This window comes from Humulus lupulus, chromosome 6, assembly GCF_963169125.1.
Source record: "Humulus lupulus chromosome 6, drHumLupu1.1, whole genome shotgun sequence".
NCBI lineage: Eukaryota > Viridiplantae > Streptophyta > Magnoliopsida > Rosales > Cannabaceae > Humulus > Humulus lupulus.
The window spans coordinates 154,626,532-154,647,652 of record NC_084798.1 but is presented as its reverse complement, the minus strand read 5'-3'; the positions used below and the strand labels follow the sequence as shown (position 1 = coordinate 154,647,652).

The following is a 21,121-nucleotide window of genomic DNA, read 5'->3' as shown; positions in this document are numbered from 1 at the left end:
AAAAATATACTTTTTTTTTTGTGTTTTTTTCTTTTTTATGGTCTCTGATTTTTTTTCAAAAATATTATCTTAAGTTTTCGGAAATACGTTTTTAAAGTTTTATATTTACAAATATACGTAGGTCAATGAAACAACTAAACAACAACAATAAGACAACAACTAAACATTAACCCTGCTTTTTTTTTTAAATCAAAATATTTCTTCAAACAGCTAAACAACAAATAGACATCAACACAACAACAGAACAACTATAAATAAACAACGTGAAAACAACTATGCATAAAATCTAAACAACACAAAAACAACAATAAGACAACAATTAAATATTAATTCACTGCATACTACACACATTTTAAAACAACAAATGAAGAACAACTAGAAATCAACCCATTGCATACTAACATGTTTTTTTTTATAAAAAAAATCAAAATATATCTGAAACAACTAAACAACAATCAGACATCAACACAAAAAAAAAAAAAAACTACATATAAACTTAAAACAACTAAAAATCATTATGAAAACAATTACACATAAATCTAAACAACTAAAAAACAACGTGAAAACAACAATACATAAATCTAAACAACTAAAAAAAATAACACAAAAACAACTAACAAACAACCCAATATATATTAAATATTTACAAAAAAAACCAAATTAATAATAATAATAATAATAATTATTATTCTACTAAAGGTTAATTCAATATACATATGTGTAAAATATGAATATATATATATATTGACGCATTGAGCTGTTTTTTTTTTTCTCTTTATAACAAAATAATTACCGTAGGTTATTTGTTAATAATTAAAATATGCAATATTATTCATGCACTTATCAAGTTTTTGTTATTTTAGCATTACATGTTTCCATCTAAGCTCTACATGACAATGTGTCAAAAATACTTTTATAAATCATCATTATTATTATTAGTTCATATATAACCATTGTTGATTGACTAAGCTTATACACTCATCTCAATTGGCAAATACGTACTAATAAATTAATAATATATATGATTTTTTTTTGTTTATTGATGCTTCTCTGAATCCAACGAAAGCTGTATTTCCCATTTCAAATACCTCGAAAGTTGTATCCTTTGAAATCCACGAGGGAGAGAGCACGATGAGGAGCTACTGAAAGTGCTACAATAGAGGCAAAAGTTGTATCCTTTTACCATTTCTTTTTTCTGAATAAAGAAGATGAAAAATTAATGTGCTTTGATTAATATAGTTTTACTCTAGACCCCTCTGCTCTTCGAGGAAGAGTAGTTTCAGGAGCCTTTCCATGCCTTCATCTTCTTCGTTTTCCCCCAGATCTGGAAGGTTTTATGATGCCAGATTTGAAGAGCCTCAACCCCATTTCTTGGAAGCCTGTTTTCTCTACAAGAAACATCTGGGTGATAACAGAGACATCTTCATGTATAGGTCAGTTCAATTCAAGCTTTTCTGAATCTGGGTTTGAGGGTTTTTTATTTAACGTGAGAATTTAGATCCAATTGGGTTCAACATTATTTTTAGAATTTTGTTTCGGTTCACAAGACTCATTTTCAATAGGGTATTTCTTTTAGAGCTGAATGTGAGCGAGTGAGTTTGATAAACAGAAGTTTCCTGCTTTTTCTCGGGAAACAAACACGGGATTGATTGTTTTGTGTTTTCTTCTTCTAATTATAATTTGGTTATAGAGTAAAGATTCTGATATTGGTTTTGTTTATTGTTGAATTTTTCAGAGGTGACACACCATTCTGTAGCGAAGAGTGTAGAGCTGAACAGATTGAAATAGATGAACCTAAACAGAAGAATTGTAACTTTTCTTCCATGAAAGCTTTGAGAAAAAAGGAGCAGAGAAAATCTTCTTCTTCCCCAAACAAAAGCTGGGACTACCCTTTCCGCACAGGAACAGTTGCGAGAGCTCAGTAAGGTTGTACTCGAAGAGTTACTTGGTGATAAAATTACACCACAACTGACTTCAGAAGTTGGAACAGACCACAATTCCAAACTAAGATATTACAATAATCTGTCATAGTGGGAGAGTTGTAAGACAACCTGTTCCTTACACTGGATTCGGAGGAGCACAAGTTGCAATATCTGATAACAATGTTGACGACCCCTTGACTTTCAATCGAGCGATGAACGATCTTGATAAGGAACAATGGCTTGAAGTTATGGAACTTGAGATTGAGTCGATGTACTCCAACTTAGTCTGGGAACTTGTAGATCTGCATCTAGATTAAAACTCATTGGGTGCAAATGGATATACAAGTGAAAGAGAGGATTTTATGGGAAAGTAGAGACTTTTAAATCGAGGCTAGTAGCTAAAGGCTACACACAGAAAGAAGGTGTGGGTTATAAAGAAACATTTTCTCCTGTGGCCATGCTAAAATCCATCCAAATCCTTTTATCCATTGGCAATCATTTTAATTATGAGATTTGGCAAATGGACGTCAAAACGACTTTTATGAATAACCAACTTGATGAAAGTATATTTATTGTACAACCAGAGGGTTTCATAGAACAAGGCAAAGATCAAAAGGGTTGCAAACTGCAAAGGTCCATTTGTGGACTTAAGCATGCATCCAGATCATGGAGCATAAGATTTGACCAACCTGTTAAATTTTATGTTTTTGATCAAAATATCGATGAGCCTTATGTATACAAGCAAATCGACAAGGACAATGTGGTCTTTCTAGTTTTTATGTAGATGATATATTACTCATTAGAATGATGTGAATAAATTATCTGACGTAATGAAAAATTTGGGAGAGGCAAGCTACATTCTTGAGATACGATTAATTCTTGTCTGCAAGAAGAAGTTGTTGGCCTGCCTCAAGCATCTTATATAGATAAAATACTTGCGAAGTATGCGATGTAGAACTCCAAGAATGGAAACCTCCCATTTTGTCATGGAGTTCACCTCTCCAAGAACCAATGTCCTATGACACCACAAGAGGAAGAGGAAATGAGATGGATACTCTATGCCTCCGTAGTAGGAAGCTTAATGTATGCAATGTTCTGTACCAGACCTGACATTTACTATGTTGCGGGTATAGTTAGTAGGTACCAGTCAAATCAAGGATTTGATCACTAGAAAACAGTCAAACACATTCTCAAGTATCTTAGGAGAACGAGAGACTATATTCTTGTATATTTTAGAGAGAATTTGATTCCAATCAGATATACAGATTCTAACTTCCAATCCGATAAACATTCTCGCAAATCTACGTCTGGATCTGTTTTCACACTTGGGTGTGGGGAAATTATATGGAGAGTATAAATCAAGCTTTCATTGCTGACTCCACCATGGAAGCAGAATACGTAGCTGCAAGCGAAGTAGCAAAGGACGATGTATGGCTTATGAAGTTTTTGGGTGATCTGGAAATTGTTCCAGACATGGATAAACCAATTGTACTCTACTGTGACAACAGTCGAGCGGTTTCCAACTCAAGAGAACAAAGAAGCCATAAGTGAGCCAAGCATATAGAGCGCATGTATCGCCTCATAAGAGAGATAGTACACAGAGGGGATGTAATCGTTTAGAAGATTGAATCAACAAACAATCATGATGGTCCATTTACGAAGACACTGTCTACTATGAGTTTTAACAGTCATTTCTTAGATTTAGGATTACGCGACATATCTCATTCGCTTTAGGGCAAGTGGGAGATTGTTGAGATTTGTGCCCTTAAAGCGTATATCTATATGAGCGAAAACTTTTAATTAATTAAAGTTAATGTTTTGCACTCATATTTGTATTTAATTATACATACCATTTGTCATGAAGATCTAATATTATTGATGTGGTCTTGGATTAAGTATATGTATAATGGTATATATACAAGATGATTTAATTCAAGATAATAATATAAAAATTATCTGCAATTGCTAAATAAAGTGGGAGCTTTATTTAATAAAGATTATCAGTACGGTCTATCTTCTGTTTAAGACAGAACAATTTATCTAGATTGTTAAATGTAGTGACACAAAGAGATAGAGGTACCTTATACAATATATATTATATTGGATTGAGACACAATGAATGAAAGAAATTCTGATAATCTCCGTTAAAATATAGAAGTTCAACATTTATCAGTCGATGATTGTTTGAGAGTTGGCCTCAATCCTGGAGTGAGTAATGAACTCCTATTTGTGCTTTTATGACTTTTGACTTATCGAGTAAGGTTCAATATTCCTACAACCGAATTCCTGATATCTTGAACTCATAGAACTACAAGTGGCTAGGAACACACTACACAGATATGGAATTTGCTCCTTACTTAAATGAAGGAAGATTAGTTATTCCTTTTAGTATTGATTCAAGGCTTGAACATATAGCGTTCAATTTCTATTAAAGAACAAAAATTTCATTCTATAATTAAATTTATAGAATAATTTTCATTAGATGATCAATGAAAATAATTGATAAAGACATAGTTAGAGAGGTTAATAGACATTAAGACCTAGCTTTAATTATAAACAACTAACAGAGGGTAATAACTCATGGAATGACTAAGTGAATAGACGAATTTATAGTTATAACTTTTAATAATATAAAACTATAGTTTTGAGAGTTCAACTATGAATTTCTAGTGGAATAAATTATAGTTAATAAATTAATTAATGGAACTAAGAGTTAGTGAAGTTAATTAAATTATTGGAGCTTAGAACTACGGGTCCATACTATCCCCGTACTAGCTCGATAAAACAGAGGAAGGATTTTGGTATTAAAAGGAAATATTTAAAAATAATAATGTATAATTTTTAATCTCACAAATTCATATTATTTGTGAAATAATATTTAAAATATTATTTATGAAATAATATTTAATGGAAAATAAAATTATATTGATAATATTGTGCAAATAATTTCTTATTTAAAATTAATTAAATCATATTTAATTTTTTTTTGTATGATTGTATATTACATAAAATAATATGATAAATGCCCAAAAATAACATTTTAAAGAGATAAAATACCACAAGGCCCATAACCCTGCAGTTGGTGCCAACCACAGTCCAAATGGACTGTGGCCCACACATAGGCCCAATGTGATTAGGGCTAGGTCTTCTTTTGATTGTTATATTAAGAGAACATAACATCATGAGAAAATAACATGTGATGCATTTTTAACGTTATTTGTGTAACGACCCAAAACTTACAAGACCAAAACATGCAAAAATTTAAACTTTTTACTCTTAACTTATTGCACCGAAAATCCATATAAAAAAACTTTTAAAAATATCGTGTGCGTACACTTTTAGTTTAGCAAAGAGAAATACAACTACTCTTTCACAAAGTTATAACAAAACAATTATCCCAAAGAAATAACAAACTTCCAGCTTTTTCTTTTCAAAATGGTGATCCATCACAAACCTCCCCAGGTTAGGCCACATGTACATATCCACAAGCAGACTCCGGCGCTCACTGATCCACTTTTCCTTTGCACTTACCTACAACATGAACAACTAGGTAAGCAACAACGCTTAGTAAGAATAGCCTTACACACAAGTATACTAAAACCCAGTAACAAGTCGACCTAAGGTAAATATAGCTATCGGTCATTAGGGTATTGGATAAGTTCCAACCCTATCATACAATTCTCAATGTTAACCATACCAAAAAAATCAAGCACTTTGGTTGCACCCAAAAACTATTTTTCATACATATTATAATAACCTGCACTCAGAAAATCCCAAACATTCAAGATATACAATCATATCCGAAATAAATACTTTGGTTGTTTCGAACAACCAAGTTCACACATATCACAATATCCCACACTCAAAAGATTCCCAGAACATTCAAGATGTATAACATATATCATAACTAATCAATAGATAAACAACAAGGGATCCGAGCCTCAACTTGGTTCCAGCATTAATGTCCTGCCTCCAACCAGACTATATTACCACTGTCATTGCTCTAACCCGGACTATATGTTTTTACCATGTCCTGGCTCCAACCCGGACTATATTACCATTGTCCCGGCTCCAACCCAGACTATATTTTCACCATGCCCTGGCTCCAACCTGAACTTTAGCTTGTCGTATCTTGGCTACAACCTAGACTATATTATGCTAGGGTTTTGGCTCCAACCCAAAACTTACCACTTAGTCGCAGAATGCAAAAGCATTTCAAGAGTAGGTATTAAGCATACCTTTGTCTTAACGACCCAAACAAAACTAGTGTAATCTACTACTACAAGAACACACTAGTATATTCATGTGAAAGCCAAGAAGGGAAAGGCTAACTTACTTGGAGTCCTTAGTTCCCAGCTGGATCTTTACTACCGCTATTCATTTTCCCCTTGGCAGTTAATGGAATTAGTAAAGTATTCTCGGATTAAACTATGACATATTCTTATCACAAAAAGAAAAAGACTTTACAGCGACGACTTTTGTCATCGTTGTAGATTAAGAAATCGTCGTTGTAGGTCCGTATGTGTAGCAATCTACAACGACAATAAAACACAGTCGTTGCATTAGTGTTTTGCTACAACGAAGACATGTCAGTCGCAGTAGGAAATCCTTTTTTTCGGTTGGACTAGGATATTGCAATGACATGTCGTCGCTATTGGTGGTTGCAAAATTTGAAAATTTGAATATCAAAAACTTCTACAGCGATGAAATGTGGTTGTTGTAGGTCCGTTGACCGCTCCATCTACAGCGATACCATGTCGTCGCTGAAGAGTGCGTGGGTTTAGATGCCTTCAGCGACGACATGGCGTCGCTGTAGTGTCACGAAAACTCAAATTTCCGTGTTCAATTAATTATATTGATTAAATTTTATTTAATAAAATATTAAATATTAATTAAATTAATAAATAAAACCAACTTATTTAATTAAATAATAAAATCAATTTAACAATATCCATAGTCTCCAAAATGTAAGATAACGAAACATAAGTAGTATTGTCTCCAAAATAAAAATGACAACACAAAATATTAATAATTTAAAAATAGTAATATAATAAAACTAAATGTCATCAAAATAAATTCCAAAGTCAATATCGTCGAGCTGTTGTGTGGCTGTGGTGGTTGTGGCTGCTGTGCTTGTTGTGGTTGAAAGCTTGCTATCATGGACTGTATCATATTCATGTTCAAGTTGACAGGTTGAAATTGTGGAGCTTAGATGTTCGGATTTGTTGCTTGCAAAAATTGTAGCATTTGCTAGAAGTTGTTGTTCTGGGTCATAAAGGCTTGAGTGAAGTGTTGAATCATGGACTTGAAAGCCTCAGGTGGTATCGTTGGAGGGCCAACTGTGGTGGACGGAAACAGTGATGCCTCTGATTGTGGAGAGGATCCGGTGGCGCTTGAGGAAAAGGTACTAGTGCCCTTCAACTTGGGTCCAATACCTTGGTTGTTGCCACGACGTTGACCAAGTACCTTTGAGACAACTTGTGTCTTATTGATAGTGGCACTTCCTGCTTCAGACTCAGATTGAGATTGGGATTGTGTCTGGACTTCTTGTTGCAAGGCATCCTGCAGTTTAGAAACAAGACAATTAATACATAATATAATTGAATAGTATACATATATACAAAACTTAGAAAGGCACTTACATATGCATCCCTAGCATTCATGTTCACCCATCCACATGTCAGATGATTGTGCATGTCCTTAGTCTAAAGATTCATCTTTATAAAACAAAATTTAACAAAATCTCTGTTAAATATTTAAATTTTTTTTAAGATATCTTAAAATATTTCAAATTATCTATATATTTTTATTTACCTTCTTAAATTGAGCAGAAGCATAAGAAGTCAATCCTGGAGACTTGGATACTTCTATTTTGCTCTGTTGGCAGCATTTTCCTTTAAGCGTGCCATGAATTGTGGAATCTTTGAAAGGTCAACCAAATTCTCCCAACTCTCATTGTCAATGTCTTCCGGTGGATTCTTTCTGGTTGTCTCGATATCATCATACCCTCCATGTTCATCGAAGTGTCTTTTCTTGCGACCTTTTCTATCCTTGTAGCAATCCTGAAACTCTTGCTCAATCCGAGTCTCTATTAGTCGCCACTCAGGGAGAGCTTGGGGAAGAATGAAAAATTCCTTAAAAAAATGGTGAGATTTTTTAAATTATATAAAAAAAAAACATTACATGTGAATAAGTAGATAAATTTACCTCAAGCTTTTGCATCAATCCAATCTTGTGCTCATCCGGAACACTCTGCCACGAGTCATAATATAACGGGACATGGTGACCAATAATGTTGCCAATAAGTCTTGTGAACAATGTCCCAAAATCACCAACTTCTTTGTAGGTTGCCTCCTTCAGATCAAATTGTAAAGCCAACAGACCTTTATTGTCGTTGACGAGCTGCTGCAAATTTTTGGATCAAGACCGACCTCTTCTTTTTGCGGCAGCCGCTCCATATGTTAATTAAACAATACAATTGAATTGAATAAAATAATAACAATTTGTCATTTATTGATAAGATAGACTAATTATAGTATATTACCTGTCTCACAAGAAGTAGGAACTCACGTGGGATCTGGAGGAGGTGGAGGATCTGCTCCATTACCTCCACGAGAACGAGCAACGGCAGTAGACATATCTTTGCTGTTTAAATAATTATTAACTTAAATTCAGTTATAGATGGAGGTTAATTACATAACTTAAATAATTTCGCTAATGTAGTTGAAACTATTGAAAAACAAACATTGTTGAGAAAAGTCATATATTGATTGAAAATCTTGAAATTAAAACATACACATTAAACATACAAATATGAATATGCATAAGAAAATATTATTCCTCATCAATTTCGATTCCTACATCATCATCTATACTTTCTAAATCATCTTCACTAATTTTGTCATCATCATCATCATTGATGAAATCATCATCCACATCTGGAACAGATCTAAACATTTCCCGAATTATGCTGGTGTGATTAGGTCGATCCAAATGCATAATCTCCAACTCTTCCAATTCTACAGTGAGTACAAAATTTGATGAAATGATATAATGCACGGCATTAACCTCGTTATCATCATCGATACTTGGATGATCCCAGATCTTTCGATGATTGACTTCTTCTACTACCTTCCAATATTTGTTTCTTGAAGGATCTTCCAAGTAGAAAACTTGTTTTTCTTGAGTGACGAGAATAAACTGATCATTCTTGTATCATTTAGAATTAATCATGATACTAGTTATGTTATTCTCAGTCACATTTCGACCCTTGCTTGCATCGGTGTTGAACCATTTACATCAAAACAATACTGCCGAGTAACCATGGGAATAACATAACTCTACAATCTCCTCAAGTTGGCCATAGAAAGTGCAACCATCGGTTCATGGCACCGAAACTCTACTATTTTGAGTGGAACGTCTTTCGTCACAACTATGTTTGAATTTCTTCTTTCATCTTTTTGAAGATTTATGTTTGAATTTTCTCGAAGGCATTCCCTGTATAACACAATTAAGGTAAGATAACAGTTTTCCATGAATTAAATTTTATGAATCCATAAATGTGCTGAGCTACTTACTCCATATATGGTTGGATTTCAAGGCAATTGTTGAGTACAAACCACTCCGCTTTTTTTCGATGAATATAGTCAAGGGATATGATATTCTTTTTGCTACTTGGACGACATTGTGATTCAAAAACTAACAACTGTCTTTTTGAAATAACAATATCCGCATTTCTTTCTGGATGATTAAATTTAGTCTGTACGCCCTGAAGATATTACGAACAAAAAGTCAAAGCTTCATCGGCAACATAACCCCCCACTATAGAACCTTCAGGGCGCGCCTTATTCCTGACATAATTTTTCAACTTCTTCATCTATCGCTCAAATGGATACATCCTCCTCATGTAAACTGGTCCTCTGAGGATAGCTTCTTGCGGTAAATGAAGAATTAAAAGAATCATTATGTCAAAAAAGGCTGGAGGAAAAATTAACTCCAACTTGCACAAAATTTGTATCAGTTGATCTTCTGCATTCTCCACATCCTTAAAAACCAATGTACGAGCACAAATTTGCTTAAAGAAATTGCAAAGCTCGATGATTGACTTCAAAATAGACTTATCCAAGTAGCCTCGAACTCCTATCAGCAACAGATGTTGCATAAGAATGTGACAATCATGGGATTTTAACCCAAAAGTATTGCCATCATTGTCAGTTACTTTCATAGAGAAATTTGAACCAAAGCTATGAGGAAGTCTAACTCCTTTTACGAACTAACAAAAAAACTGTCTATCATCTGGTGTGAAAGAGTACATAGGATATCGTTTGATCAACTTCGTACTGTCTTCCTTGAGGTGCAACTCTTCTTGGATACCCCAATTCTTCAAGTCTACTCGTGCGTTGGTGGTGTCTTTATATTTCTCATTCATAAGAAAAGTATCGAGTAAACCATCGCAAACATTTTTCTCTACATGCATCACATCTAAATTGTGCTTCAGTTCAAGTTCAGACCAGTAATCAAGTTCAAAGAAAATACTATTTTTCTCCAATTAAGCTCTTATGGATCTCACTTCCTTTTCACACCCCCGAAACTAACATGTTTACCCGGCAAACAATCTGGAACATGCGCTAATTGTTCGAGTATGTCTTGACTACTGAATTTTCTTGGAGGACGTCATTTTTCATAATTCTCATCAAACAAGCAACTCTTCCTCCACTTATGCGTAGAAGATAAGAATCTTCTATGACCAACATAAGCCGTCTTCCCAATTACCCGACATGAAGGAGTGTCTTTGTTGCATGAAGGACATGCCATATATCCTTGGCCACTCCAACCAGATAAACTACTACGGGCTGGAAAATCATTGACAGTCCATAATAGCGCTGCACGCATTCTGAATACACTGTTCGTTGCAGCGTTTCTTGTTTGAACTCCTTCATCCCACAACTCCTTCAATTTGTCTACCACATGGCTCAAAAATACATCTATGTCCTTCTCAGGTGATTTCGGACTGGGAATCAATAAGGTCAGCATGAATGATGACTCTTTCATGCACAACCAAGGAGGCATTTTGTACGTGCAGAATATTACCGGCCACATGCTGTAAGATAGACTCATGTTACCAAATGGATTAAAACCATCAGCAACCAAACCCAATCAAATGTTTCTGTGTTCTTTGGAAAAATCAGGATATCTTGAATTAAATTATTTCCAAGCACCCCCATCAACAGGATGGTGCATCACACCATCTTCTTTCGACTGTCCCGTATTATGTCAGGTCATATCATTTGTTGTATGCCTTGAACCATAAAGACGCTTTAGCCTAGGAGTCAAAGGGAAGTACTGCAACACTTTATGGGCAAATTTTTTCCCCTTTCTGTCTTTGTCAACCCATCGACTCTCATCACATACAAGACAACTCTGTTTTTGGGAATTCTCCTTCCAGAACAAACAACAATCGTACTTGCAAGCATGAATTGATTGATAACCTAACCCTAACTTCCTCATTTTTTTCTTAGACTCATAGAATGAAGCCGGAATCTTATTCTCATCAAAGGAACTATTTGTCCATTTATTCATAACCTTCACGTGCATCATCTTCGCCAAGAATTTCAAGGAAGAAAACCATGTACAACCAGGGTATAACTCAGCTTCGACCTCTTGAAACAAGTCATCAAACTGATTCTCCACACTATTTCCACCACCATCTGAAATTCCTTCATTTACGCCTTCTTAGTTAGTGTCTTATTCACCAATAACATCATTGATGATGTCAATCATCTCATCAATCACTCGAGCCCCGTTGTCCACTACTGGAGGCATATCAACTTCACCGTGGTAGGCCCACTTCACGTATCGCTGCAGAAACTCATATGTGTGTATGTGAGCCTCCACCACATCGAGTTTCTGATTCAGCATATTGACACACTGAACGCATGGGCATTTGACTTCTCCCGGAGTATTCACATGATTCTTGGCAATTTGTATAAATGCTTGAAGACCATTCCAAAACTCATCAGAGTTACATCGTCTATTAGTTATCCAACTCTTGTTAATCGTCATAACTGATTCAAGTGGAAAATAAATTATCACAATGTGATAATCATAAAAAACTACCTTTATTTGCTAATAATTTTTTTATTACCAAAACACTAATTTTTTTAAGTAAATTGTGAAATCTTATTGAATCTAATGAATTAATTACTTAATTTTATGAATATATATTATAAAATTTTATGAATATATATTATTGTTAGTTATGAATGTATTATAAAGTTTCGTTATATAATAAAATATTTAATTATAATTATTATTATGTTATTTAATAATTATCAAAATCTTAATATAATTTTCACTTTTTATTTAAAAAAAACAACAATAAAGTTTTATTATTTTAATTTTAACTTAATTTTAAAATTAAAATTAACTTAATTACCTATTTTATCTACATATATTATCAAATTTTATGAATATATTATAAATTAATTAAATAAAATATGTAATTATAAATTTATTAAACTACCATTAAAGATTATTATTTTAATTTCTACTTATTTTATAAAAAAAAATATTAATAAAGTTTTATACTTGTAAAATTAATTTTCTAATTTATAATTTATAATATTTTAATTAATTTTTATTAATTAATTTAAAATTTATTAATTAAAAATTTTAAACACACTAATTTTAAAACGATTTTGTAATGTTTATTTTTTCTAAATCTACGAAAATTCATGCAGCATAACGACTGTAATTTTTCATATCCCAAATTTAAAATTTGCATAAAAACATATAAATCATTCCCATAACATACAATCATTTGAATTCACAAATAATAACAACAAAAAGATATTATAAACATATTATTTATCTAACCTACATATATAATTCAAAACACAAATTTTATTTTAACCTAACATATATACAATTGAAAACAAAAAATTAAAATCTAACCTAACAATTTTTCATAACTTAATATCAAATTAACTATAAAATTAACAAACATACAAATTTAATTTAAAAACTATTTATATATACAAATTAACTATCATTATTTATCAATACACTAATAATCACAAAACAAAACAAAAAATAATAAAAATTATAAAAAATACCCAAAAGCTAGAGATGATATCCAAAGAGTACTCCAATGCAATCTGAAAAAACAAAATAACAACAAAATATTTAACAAACATTTATCAATTAATATACTAATCAATCACAAAAAAAAAAAAAGATAACAAACAATACCCAACGACTTGGGATGATAATAATGAATTGGGCAAAGGCTCGGGATGCTCCAATACAATCTGAAAACAAAAAAAATCAATAATTTTTTAACAAACCCATTACAATAACATACAAAATACACACAAATAATCATAAAAAAACTAAATTTAAAACAAATAACTACATTATTGGGTATAAAGGAACTAACCTTAACAATGGAGGGCCAAAAATGGCGTCGGAACACCTTGGGCGGCGTTGGGAGGCATAGGAAAACATAGAGGATTGTCTTTGTTTTGGAGGAAAATCACCAGAAATGAGGAAGAAAGGCTCTGCCCGAGGGTTATATCGCTGGGACCATGTCGTCGCTATAAGGAATACAATCAAACAGTGAGACCCTATAGTGATGACATGTCATCGCTGTAGGATAGTGAATAGTACACGAATCCCCTCGTGTGCTATGCGTCTACTCTACAACGACGACATATCGCCGCTATAGGTCGTGAAATTTGACTTAAATTTTTTGGTGGTTCACTTTCCAACGTTTTATATTTGGGTATATTGCGACGACATATCATTGCTATAGAATAACATATTTCCCTCCTTTTTTCCACGATGATTCTACAGCGACGACAAGTCGTTGCTATAGGGGGTGCAAATAGGCAACCAACTCTGGGCGGTTGAGTTCTCTGAGCATCCTATAGCGACGACATGTCGTCGCTATAGACAAACATATTTCCCTCCTTTTTTTCCACGATGACTCTACAACGACTACAAGTCATCGCCATAGAGTCATTTCCCGCCTCGTTTTCCCTCCAAATTCCTGATACCCTACAATGATGACGTGTCATCATTGTAGGGTATCATGAATTTGGAGGGCCTGATCGTGTGTTTGTTGACGACCCTACAACGACGGCATGCCGCTATACCTTATTTTTTTTAATAAATTAAGAAAAATTAATTTTTTGTGGATTTCACCAACATACAGCGACGACTTTGGAGTCGTCGCAATAGATGTCGTCGCTGTAGAGTCTTTTTCTTGTATTGTATAGCTAATATTCTACAATAGCTGCATGCAATAAATTCTCAGAGACTCTATACTATAGCCTCCTATACAGTTCACATTATATAAGCCCAGATTTTCGTTTCAGTGTTTAAGTTATCGTAAGAAAATTAGATAAATATCATAACTTTTCGCTCTTTTACGATGTTCACTGCTTTTTATCATATACCAAAATACTGATTTCTTAACCCTTTAACTATTATTATCTGACAAGGTTACCCTTTGTTCATAAATGTTCTTTATAACCTAAACTCCCATTTTTACCATTTTTATCTGTAACCTAGAATCTCATTTTCTGTTACTTTTGAAAAGAAGGGCAATTGGACCATTAACTTATAAAAATGGTAAAAATCAAACTTTAATTAACTCAAGCTGATTAGGGATTGGTTAAACCTTCAAATACTTAATTACCTTTGCAAAAGAACTATTTTTTTCCATTTAAAAAATTTCACTATCACTAATTGATTTAAAGTGATAAAGCATTGTTTTTTAAACTTTTACCCTAAATTGAGTTTTTTTTGCCAAAGCCCTTAAACTATCATTCACATATTCTGTGTCATAAGGACGGGAACTTGGTGAAAGTCTCACATCAAAACTCGTTTTACGTTAGGAGAACTAGCTTCCCAAAAATTACTTTTCGTTATGGTTCGAAATTACTACTTTTCAGATTTTAGGGCAAACATAGAAAACTTATTTCCCTTAAACCGTGATATAGTTTTCTCTAAAATTTTACAGAGATCCTAATACATATCTAAAAAAGCTTCTTTCAAAATTTCATAATTTTTGGGATAGTAAACCCCATTCAAATAATTAAATCAATCTGGGTAGTGCTTGCTGCCCAGGATTTTTTTGTAGATTTTAGAGAAAATTTGAATTTTTTTTTCTCTTAAACCATTGCACAATTCTTTTTAAACTTTTACAGAAATCCTGATACATATCTAAAATAATGTTCGTAAAAAATTCATAATTTTTGGAATAATAAAACCTATTCAAATAATTAAAGCAATCTGGCCAGTGTTTGCTGCCCAGAAGTTTTGTTTCCAGCTTTTAGGAAAAACTTTAAAAATTTATTTCTCTTAAACCATAACACTTTTTCCTCTAAAATTTTACAGGGACCCTTATACATATATCAAATAATATCCTACGAAATTTTATAGCTTTTAAATTAGTAAAACCCATTAAAAAGATAAAGAAATTTGGGCAGTGCATATTGCCCAGAAATTTTCCAAATTTGCATCACAATGCCAAAAAGTGCATAACATGGTCTTAAAAATACTTTTTTTGTGATTTTCCAACGTCTAACATTAAGTACTCACCAAGAAGTACACAACTACACAAATTATTTTCACAAACAGAGACATTATGGTACGATCTTACCCATTGGAAGGTAGACCACGAATTTTTGCAGCATGCATTTTTACTCACACTTAACCATAACAAGAATTTCTAGCATAAACCCTAGCCACATGCATGCCTGAAAATTCATCATATCACACAACCTCAATCATAAGCATAAAAATAAGCTAAAAAACCATTGAAATACCCTATACAACCATATCTACACATATCATCACAAAACTCAAAGAACAACCATAGATTTCTACCTTTTGAAAGCCCTAGCTTGGAGATGTATTCCTTAGCTCCTCAAAACTTCCCTTTGTGCTCTACACTCTCAAAACCAAGCCCCAAAGTCCCACATATAGATTTTTAAGAAATAATTAGGGTAGAAAGACTTAGATGAGGGACAAGAACATGCAAACTACCAAGTTTCTTACCTTGCTTTACTTGATCACAAAAGTGCTCAATCTTTGAGGTCCAACTAGTACAAGATTCTCTTGCATACAAGATCAATTTCATGCATGGATATTATATACATGCATGCACAATAAACCCCTAGGGTTTTAGATTTGAAGGGAAAGAGAAGAAAATATGTACAAGGTTTGATACTTACTCGAAAAAAAGATTCCTCCTTGAGCTTCTTCTTTCTCCAATAGAGGGGGTGAGTGTAGTTAGCTATGGAGGGACTTGGTTGCAGAAATGGAGGATAGGGTTTCGTGGGGTTTCAGGTTAGTGAGAGCAAATGGAAGAGAGGAAAGGTTTTTAAGAGAGAAAAAAACTATATTTGTGAGGAAAATGATTATTTTTCTAACTTGTAAGTGGGGCAAGACCTTTTCTATTCTCTTTGGGGTATGTGTCCTAGATCTTGAGAGACCTAGGACCTAGCCTTGATGCCCACCCCTCTCTCTCTCCTCCTTTGGAAATGACTCTTATGCCCTTGCTCATTTCACCTCACTTTATAAGGAACTCAAGGGCCCTTTGGTAGTATTGTTTCTATAAAATTCCCTAAATTTTTACCCTATAGTTTTTAAATATCCAAGCATAATTAATTAAATTAATTTGTGAGCAAAAATAAAATTTTTCACCATATGACATAATTTTGGCCGTTTATCACATATTGACCAAAATGCATTTAAAGGTTCGAGCAAGAAATTCTCATTCTTAAGTCCGGTTGATTGGAATTCAAATCTCAATCAATTCTCTTAAATTTATTGGATCGAATATAAAGTTCGAGTTGCCAAAATATTTTATGCCATAGTTTTCCCTATTTTATTTAACCCGAGTTTTTTCTCCCATTACGGTGTACCCCTTAGTTTGAGACCAATCATTCTTTGCATAAGCCTAGAACTTTTACCAGATCATCACAACGACTATAAAAATTCACAAAATAACACAATTTCATATAATATTATTTATCAAATAAAATTCCATATAATTCTTCATTAGCTTGAACCGGCTACTAACGGGTGTTCAAAACAAGGGATGTCTCATTCTCTTTGTGCGAGCCGAGTATGGAAGATGGTGGGTTAAGAGGCTAAGATGCTATTTGATTTACATGTGTTCTACATCTACAAAATGTATTTGTATTTTTCTTTTATTCAGATTCATGTCGCATGCGAAATATCCCATTCTAGTTATAGTTCCTAGAGTGATTCGTTTTTATGCTTTAATAATTGTTATTATTGCATATAAATATTATCCCATGCTTCCGCTGCACTGTCAATCAGATGATCAAAAACCAACATTATGTTGGCTGCTTTAAATTTGTGGCATACCAAAAAATTTAGTCATATATCAAGAGATAACTAATTGGTATATCTTAAATGATTTTAAAAGCAATGAAAATGTAGATTTTAAAAGTAACTATGCAGTCTACTAAATAGTATATTTTCTAATAAGTTATTCATGGAAACTTGGAATTATAGGAGTAACTTTTTATACTATATAATAACTAATTAGTTTCTGTTGACCGCATTTTTGGCCAACGATGTGTAGACGTCAAAACGACAAAAACCTTCAAGAGAAATAAACGACACAGACGATTTTTATAGTGGTTCAGCCCCAATGTATTGGTAATAGCCTAATCCACTTAGAGTTATGATTATAGATCTACACTCAAGATCAGATGAACCTGAGTCAACTTAGTTTCTTCAGTGCAGATTACAAGAATACAAGAATTCTCTCACGATACAATTACTCTCTCTAGAAAATCAGCATTCGAATCCTTTTATGATGCCATGAGCCTTGTATTTATAGGCTCAGGATCGTACAGATGATGTCCCCATAATCAGGATATTTTGTTATTCTCACTATATTTAATTTACAATAATATTCAAAATATAACGATACACTATATTTATGGGATAATCTGAGAGATTCACACGCAAGCCAAGACCGATTCTTGTTGAAGCCGTTTCTGGGATCTTTTACGTAGCCCTGCTCCGTCTAATCGATCCATATCACATTCAGGCTGGTCGGCCAAACCTTCACTGGTCGGACAAACACCTTACTGGGCAGACATGCACCTGACTGGGCAGACATGCACTTGACTGGGCAGACATGCACTTGACTAGTCGGACATGGTCATGACTGGTCGGACAAGGTCATATCTGGGCAGACAATCATGTGACTGGTCGGACAAGGTCATGACTGGTCGGTCATGACACTTGACTGGCCAGTCAAAATTCTTCACTTGTCTACTGGGTCACTCCTCAGCCAGATCACCCAACCATTCCTTGCCATCTGTCATTTCTATTGCCACGTCATCGTTTTCAAATTTTGGGGATAACATTTGCCCCCCAAGTTTATTATATGATGCTCTCACATAATAAACTTTTTTCTCCACAGCCGACGATATAATTAAAAAAAATCCAACTGTTCATTTTCTCGCCCATGCAACAAACCACGACTCCATAGCAGACCACGATCACTGCAATTAACTGCTCACAGTCGTGGGGAGAAAAAATATTCAAGGAATTCCAAGGGTCCAAAAATAAGTGGCAATTTCCACTTTTTTTCCTTTAAATAGACCCATGCATGCCCACACTTCCACAAACACAAGAGAGCAAAAAAAACAAAAAATTCTCTCATCTTCTCTTATTCCTCTCTTTGGCCGGAACCCACAAGCTTTCCTTCTCTTGGCCGAAAGTTTAAGGATCTTCAAGGAGGAGCTCTTATTTCTTCAAGATTTCTTCAAGCAAATCCAAGGGCTCTTCACGATTGGGTAAGTCCTTCTCCTTCATCTTCACTTGTGTTGTTGTTTGTTTTTTTCAAAATTTCAAGAAAAATTGGTGTGTTGGCCGAAACCCTCTTGGAAATTTTCCCCTTGAATCTATGTATGAATCTTTGAAATGCAATGTATTTTGTGGAAATTTTGATGTTGTTTAGGTTATGGGTAACTCAATTTTATCTTCAATTTCATAGAAATCTAAAGAAAAATGAGTTTTTCAACCTAAATCACATATATGGTTTTATGGTCAATGGATGATATGAATATGGTCTCTAGAACATTTGAAACCTTGCAAATTCCCCATTTTGATCTTGTGGTTATGTGTTTTGGATGAGAAATTGTGTTTATGTCCTAGGGATTTAGGGTTTTTGTTTTTCGGCATGGGTCTAGGGTTTGTGGTATGGCCGAATAGCCATTGCTCCTCTTTTGTTTTTTTTGAATACACGGATATGCCTCGGATGCTTAGCCTAGTCCGATCAGACGCCTGCACTGCTCGGACAAGGCCTCACTGCTCGGATGACTAGGCCAGCCGCTCAGAGATGACGCACTCGAGCTCCTCGGACACCAGGCATCCGCTCGGATGCAGACGCCTACGCTGGCCCCTCGAACACCAGGTGTCCGCTCGAACACTACACGGGCCTCCTCGGATAGCAGTTGCCAAGACGCAGCCCCTCGGACACAGGTGTCCGCTCGGACACTACACGGGCTCCTCGGGTGCCCTGGCACCAACAGCCCAGACGCCTCGGCATAGCCCCTCGGACGCGCGTACTCGCTCGGATGCTCTAACGATGGCTGGTCGGATGCCTCAGCATCCGCTCAGACATAGGCACACACACAGCACCTAAATTTTTGCCTATCACCATAATTTTTCATTCATGCTCATTCTTGGGACCTTAGGCACTTGTAGGCACAAAAATTATTTTTTCCTCATGCATGCTATATTTTTACTACTTAGACAAATTTTTTCTGAGTAGAAAAAATAAACATTTGCCTGCTGAACTGATTGATTTATGTTTGTATGGTTACTCACCTCCACATTTTTATTTTTTGTAGATGAATTGCTTCGATTATAGGGGAGGTGACAACCATACAAACTCTGACACTTCCATCCCACAATCGAGCGCCACTCCTCAAAGCAGCGACTCCTCATCGAAGTCTTCTAACAGTCGCATTCCTGAGGATTGCCTTCGTCGTTTTAAGAAGATCCTCCCCCGGTCAGCTTTATATTTTCTTCATGAAGAGCAGTTCCTCCATCAACAGGCTGAACAGTCAACAATGAGGATAAAGAAGTCCAACAGACTCTCGCAGGACCAGGATCCTCAAGTAGCCCGCAGAGCGGTACAGAAAGTGGTGGAACACAGTGAGGTCCGAACTGCGGCTTCTTCGAGACCACTCTGCCAGACGCAAAAACCAAATAAGCCTCGAAGAAAAATTACCCAGAAATTCGCTACCGAGATCCAGTGTTTGGTTGTCCAAAAACCAAGCAAGGAAGGAGAAGAAACACCTTCTTGGTTTATCGCCAAACCTACGAAACTTAACCCTGGGATGTTTGACAAACACATCCAAGCCTTGGGCTTGAGAGGGGTTAATGTGATATGTCCGCACCCTCATCAGAGAGCTAACAGACCTGACGGACCTTACTGTGCCTGGTCTAGGCACCATGTATATGCAGGAGCTACTATCCCGCTACACTCTTTCTTCCGGTCAGTAGCGGATTATTTCAACATCTCTCCCTTCTAGATCGCTCCTAACAGGATTCAGGCATTGTCCGCCCTGTTCATCCTTTACTTCCTGCAAGGCTGGGATCTGCCTACTCCTCACAAAATACACTACCTATTCGACTTTAGAACCAATCCGAGCCACAAGAACACAAGTTTTTTCCACCTCTTTCATAGGCATAAAGGGGTTAAATACCTTTATGGCATTGCTCACAAGTCGAATCCTGGGAAATACTATACAGAGTATTTTCTCACCTCAGACATCAAAGCCAACAACCTGGCTTTTACGCATGCGGGTCCATTTCTCCAACCTTTGCCTACAAAAGAAATGTGCGCCCGAGCAGAGGAGTTGGCCAATATGTGCATCGAGGAGAGGGATGAGAAAGAGTTGGTCACTGTAGATAATCATCAGATGGTGGGCCTGCTACCAAGTAACCAGAACATCACAGTGGAGAGCACTACCGAGGAAGCTAATGCAAGTGATCGATCAGTTCTCTCCTGGACCGTCTCCCCACTCCGCAGACCAGGTGATCTCATCATTAGGGAGCCCTAGCCAGAGGACCAGCGCAGACCTGCTATTCCCACACAGCATGGGAAGGGAAAGGCCATCCAACTTAAGAGAGAC

General features: G+C 35.0%; 1 protein-coding gene across 1 annotated transcript; it reads left to right on the top strand.

Annotated features, from left to right (window-relative positions):
- Nucleotides 1–1,042: 1,042 nt before the first annotated feature.
- LOC133784253 (FCS-Like Zinc finger 2-like) lies at nt 1,043–2,878 on the top strand. The gene is made up of 2 exons (XM_062223683.1): nt 1,043–1,433; nt 1,736–2,878. Exons 1-2 carry the CDS (start codon nt 1,294–1,296, stop codon nt 1,923–1,925), a joined length of 330 nt encoding a protein of 109 aa, XP_062079667.1. The 5' UTR covers nt 1,043–1,293; the 3' UTR covers nt 1,926–2,878.
- Nucleotides 2,879–21,121: the final 18,243 nt, after the last annotated feature.

What these genes read in the sequence shown, in the direction of transcription:
- LOC133784253 (XM_062223683.1), top strand. Translation starts at nt 1,294, where the DNA reads ATGCCTTCATCTTCTTCGTTTTCCCCCAGATCTGGAAGGTTTTATGAT. An exon ending in AGAGACATCTTCATGTATAG is followed by an intron (nt 1,434 to 1,735) that starts GTCAGTTCAATT and finishes TGAATTTTTCAG; the next exon opens with AGGTGACACACCATTCTGTA.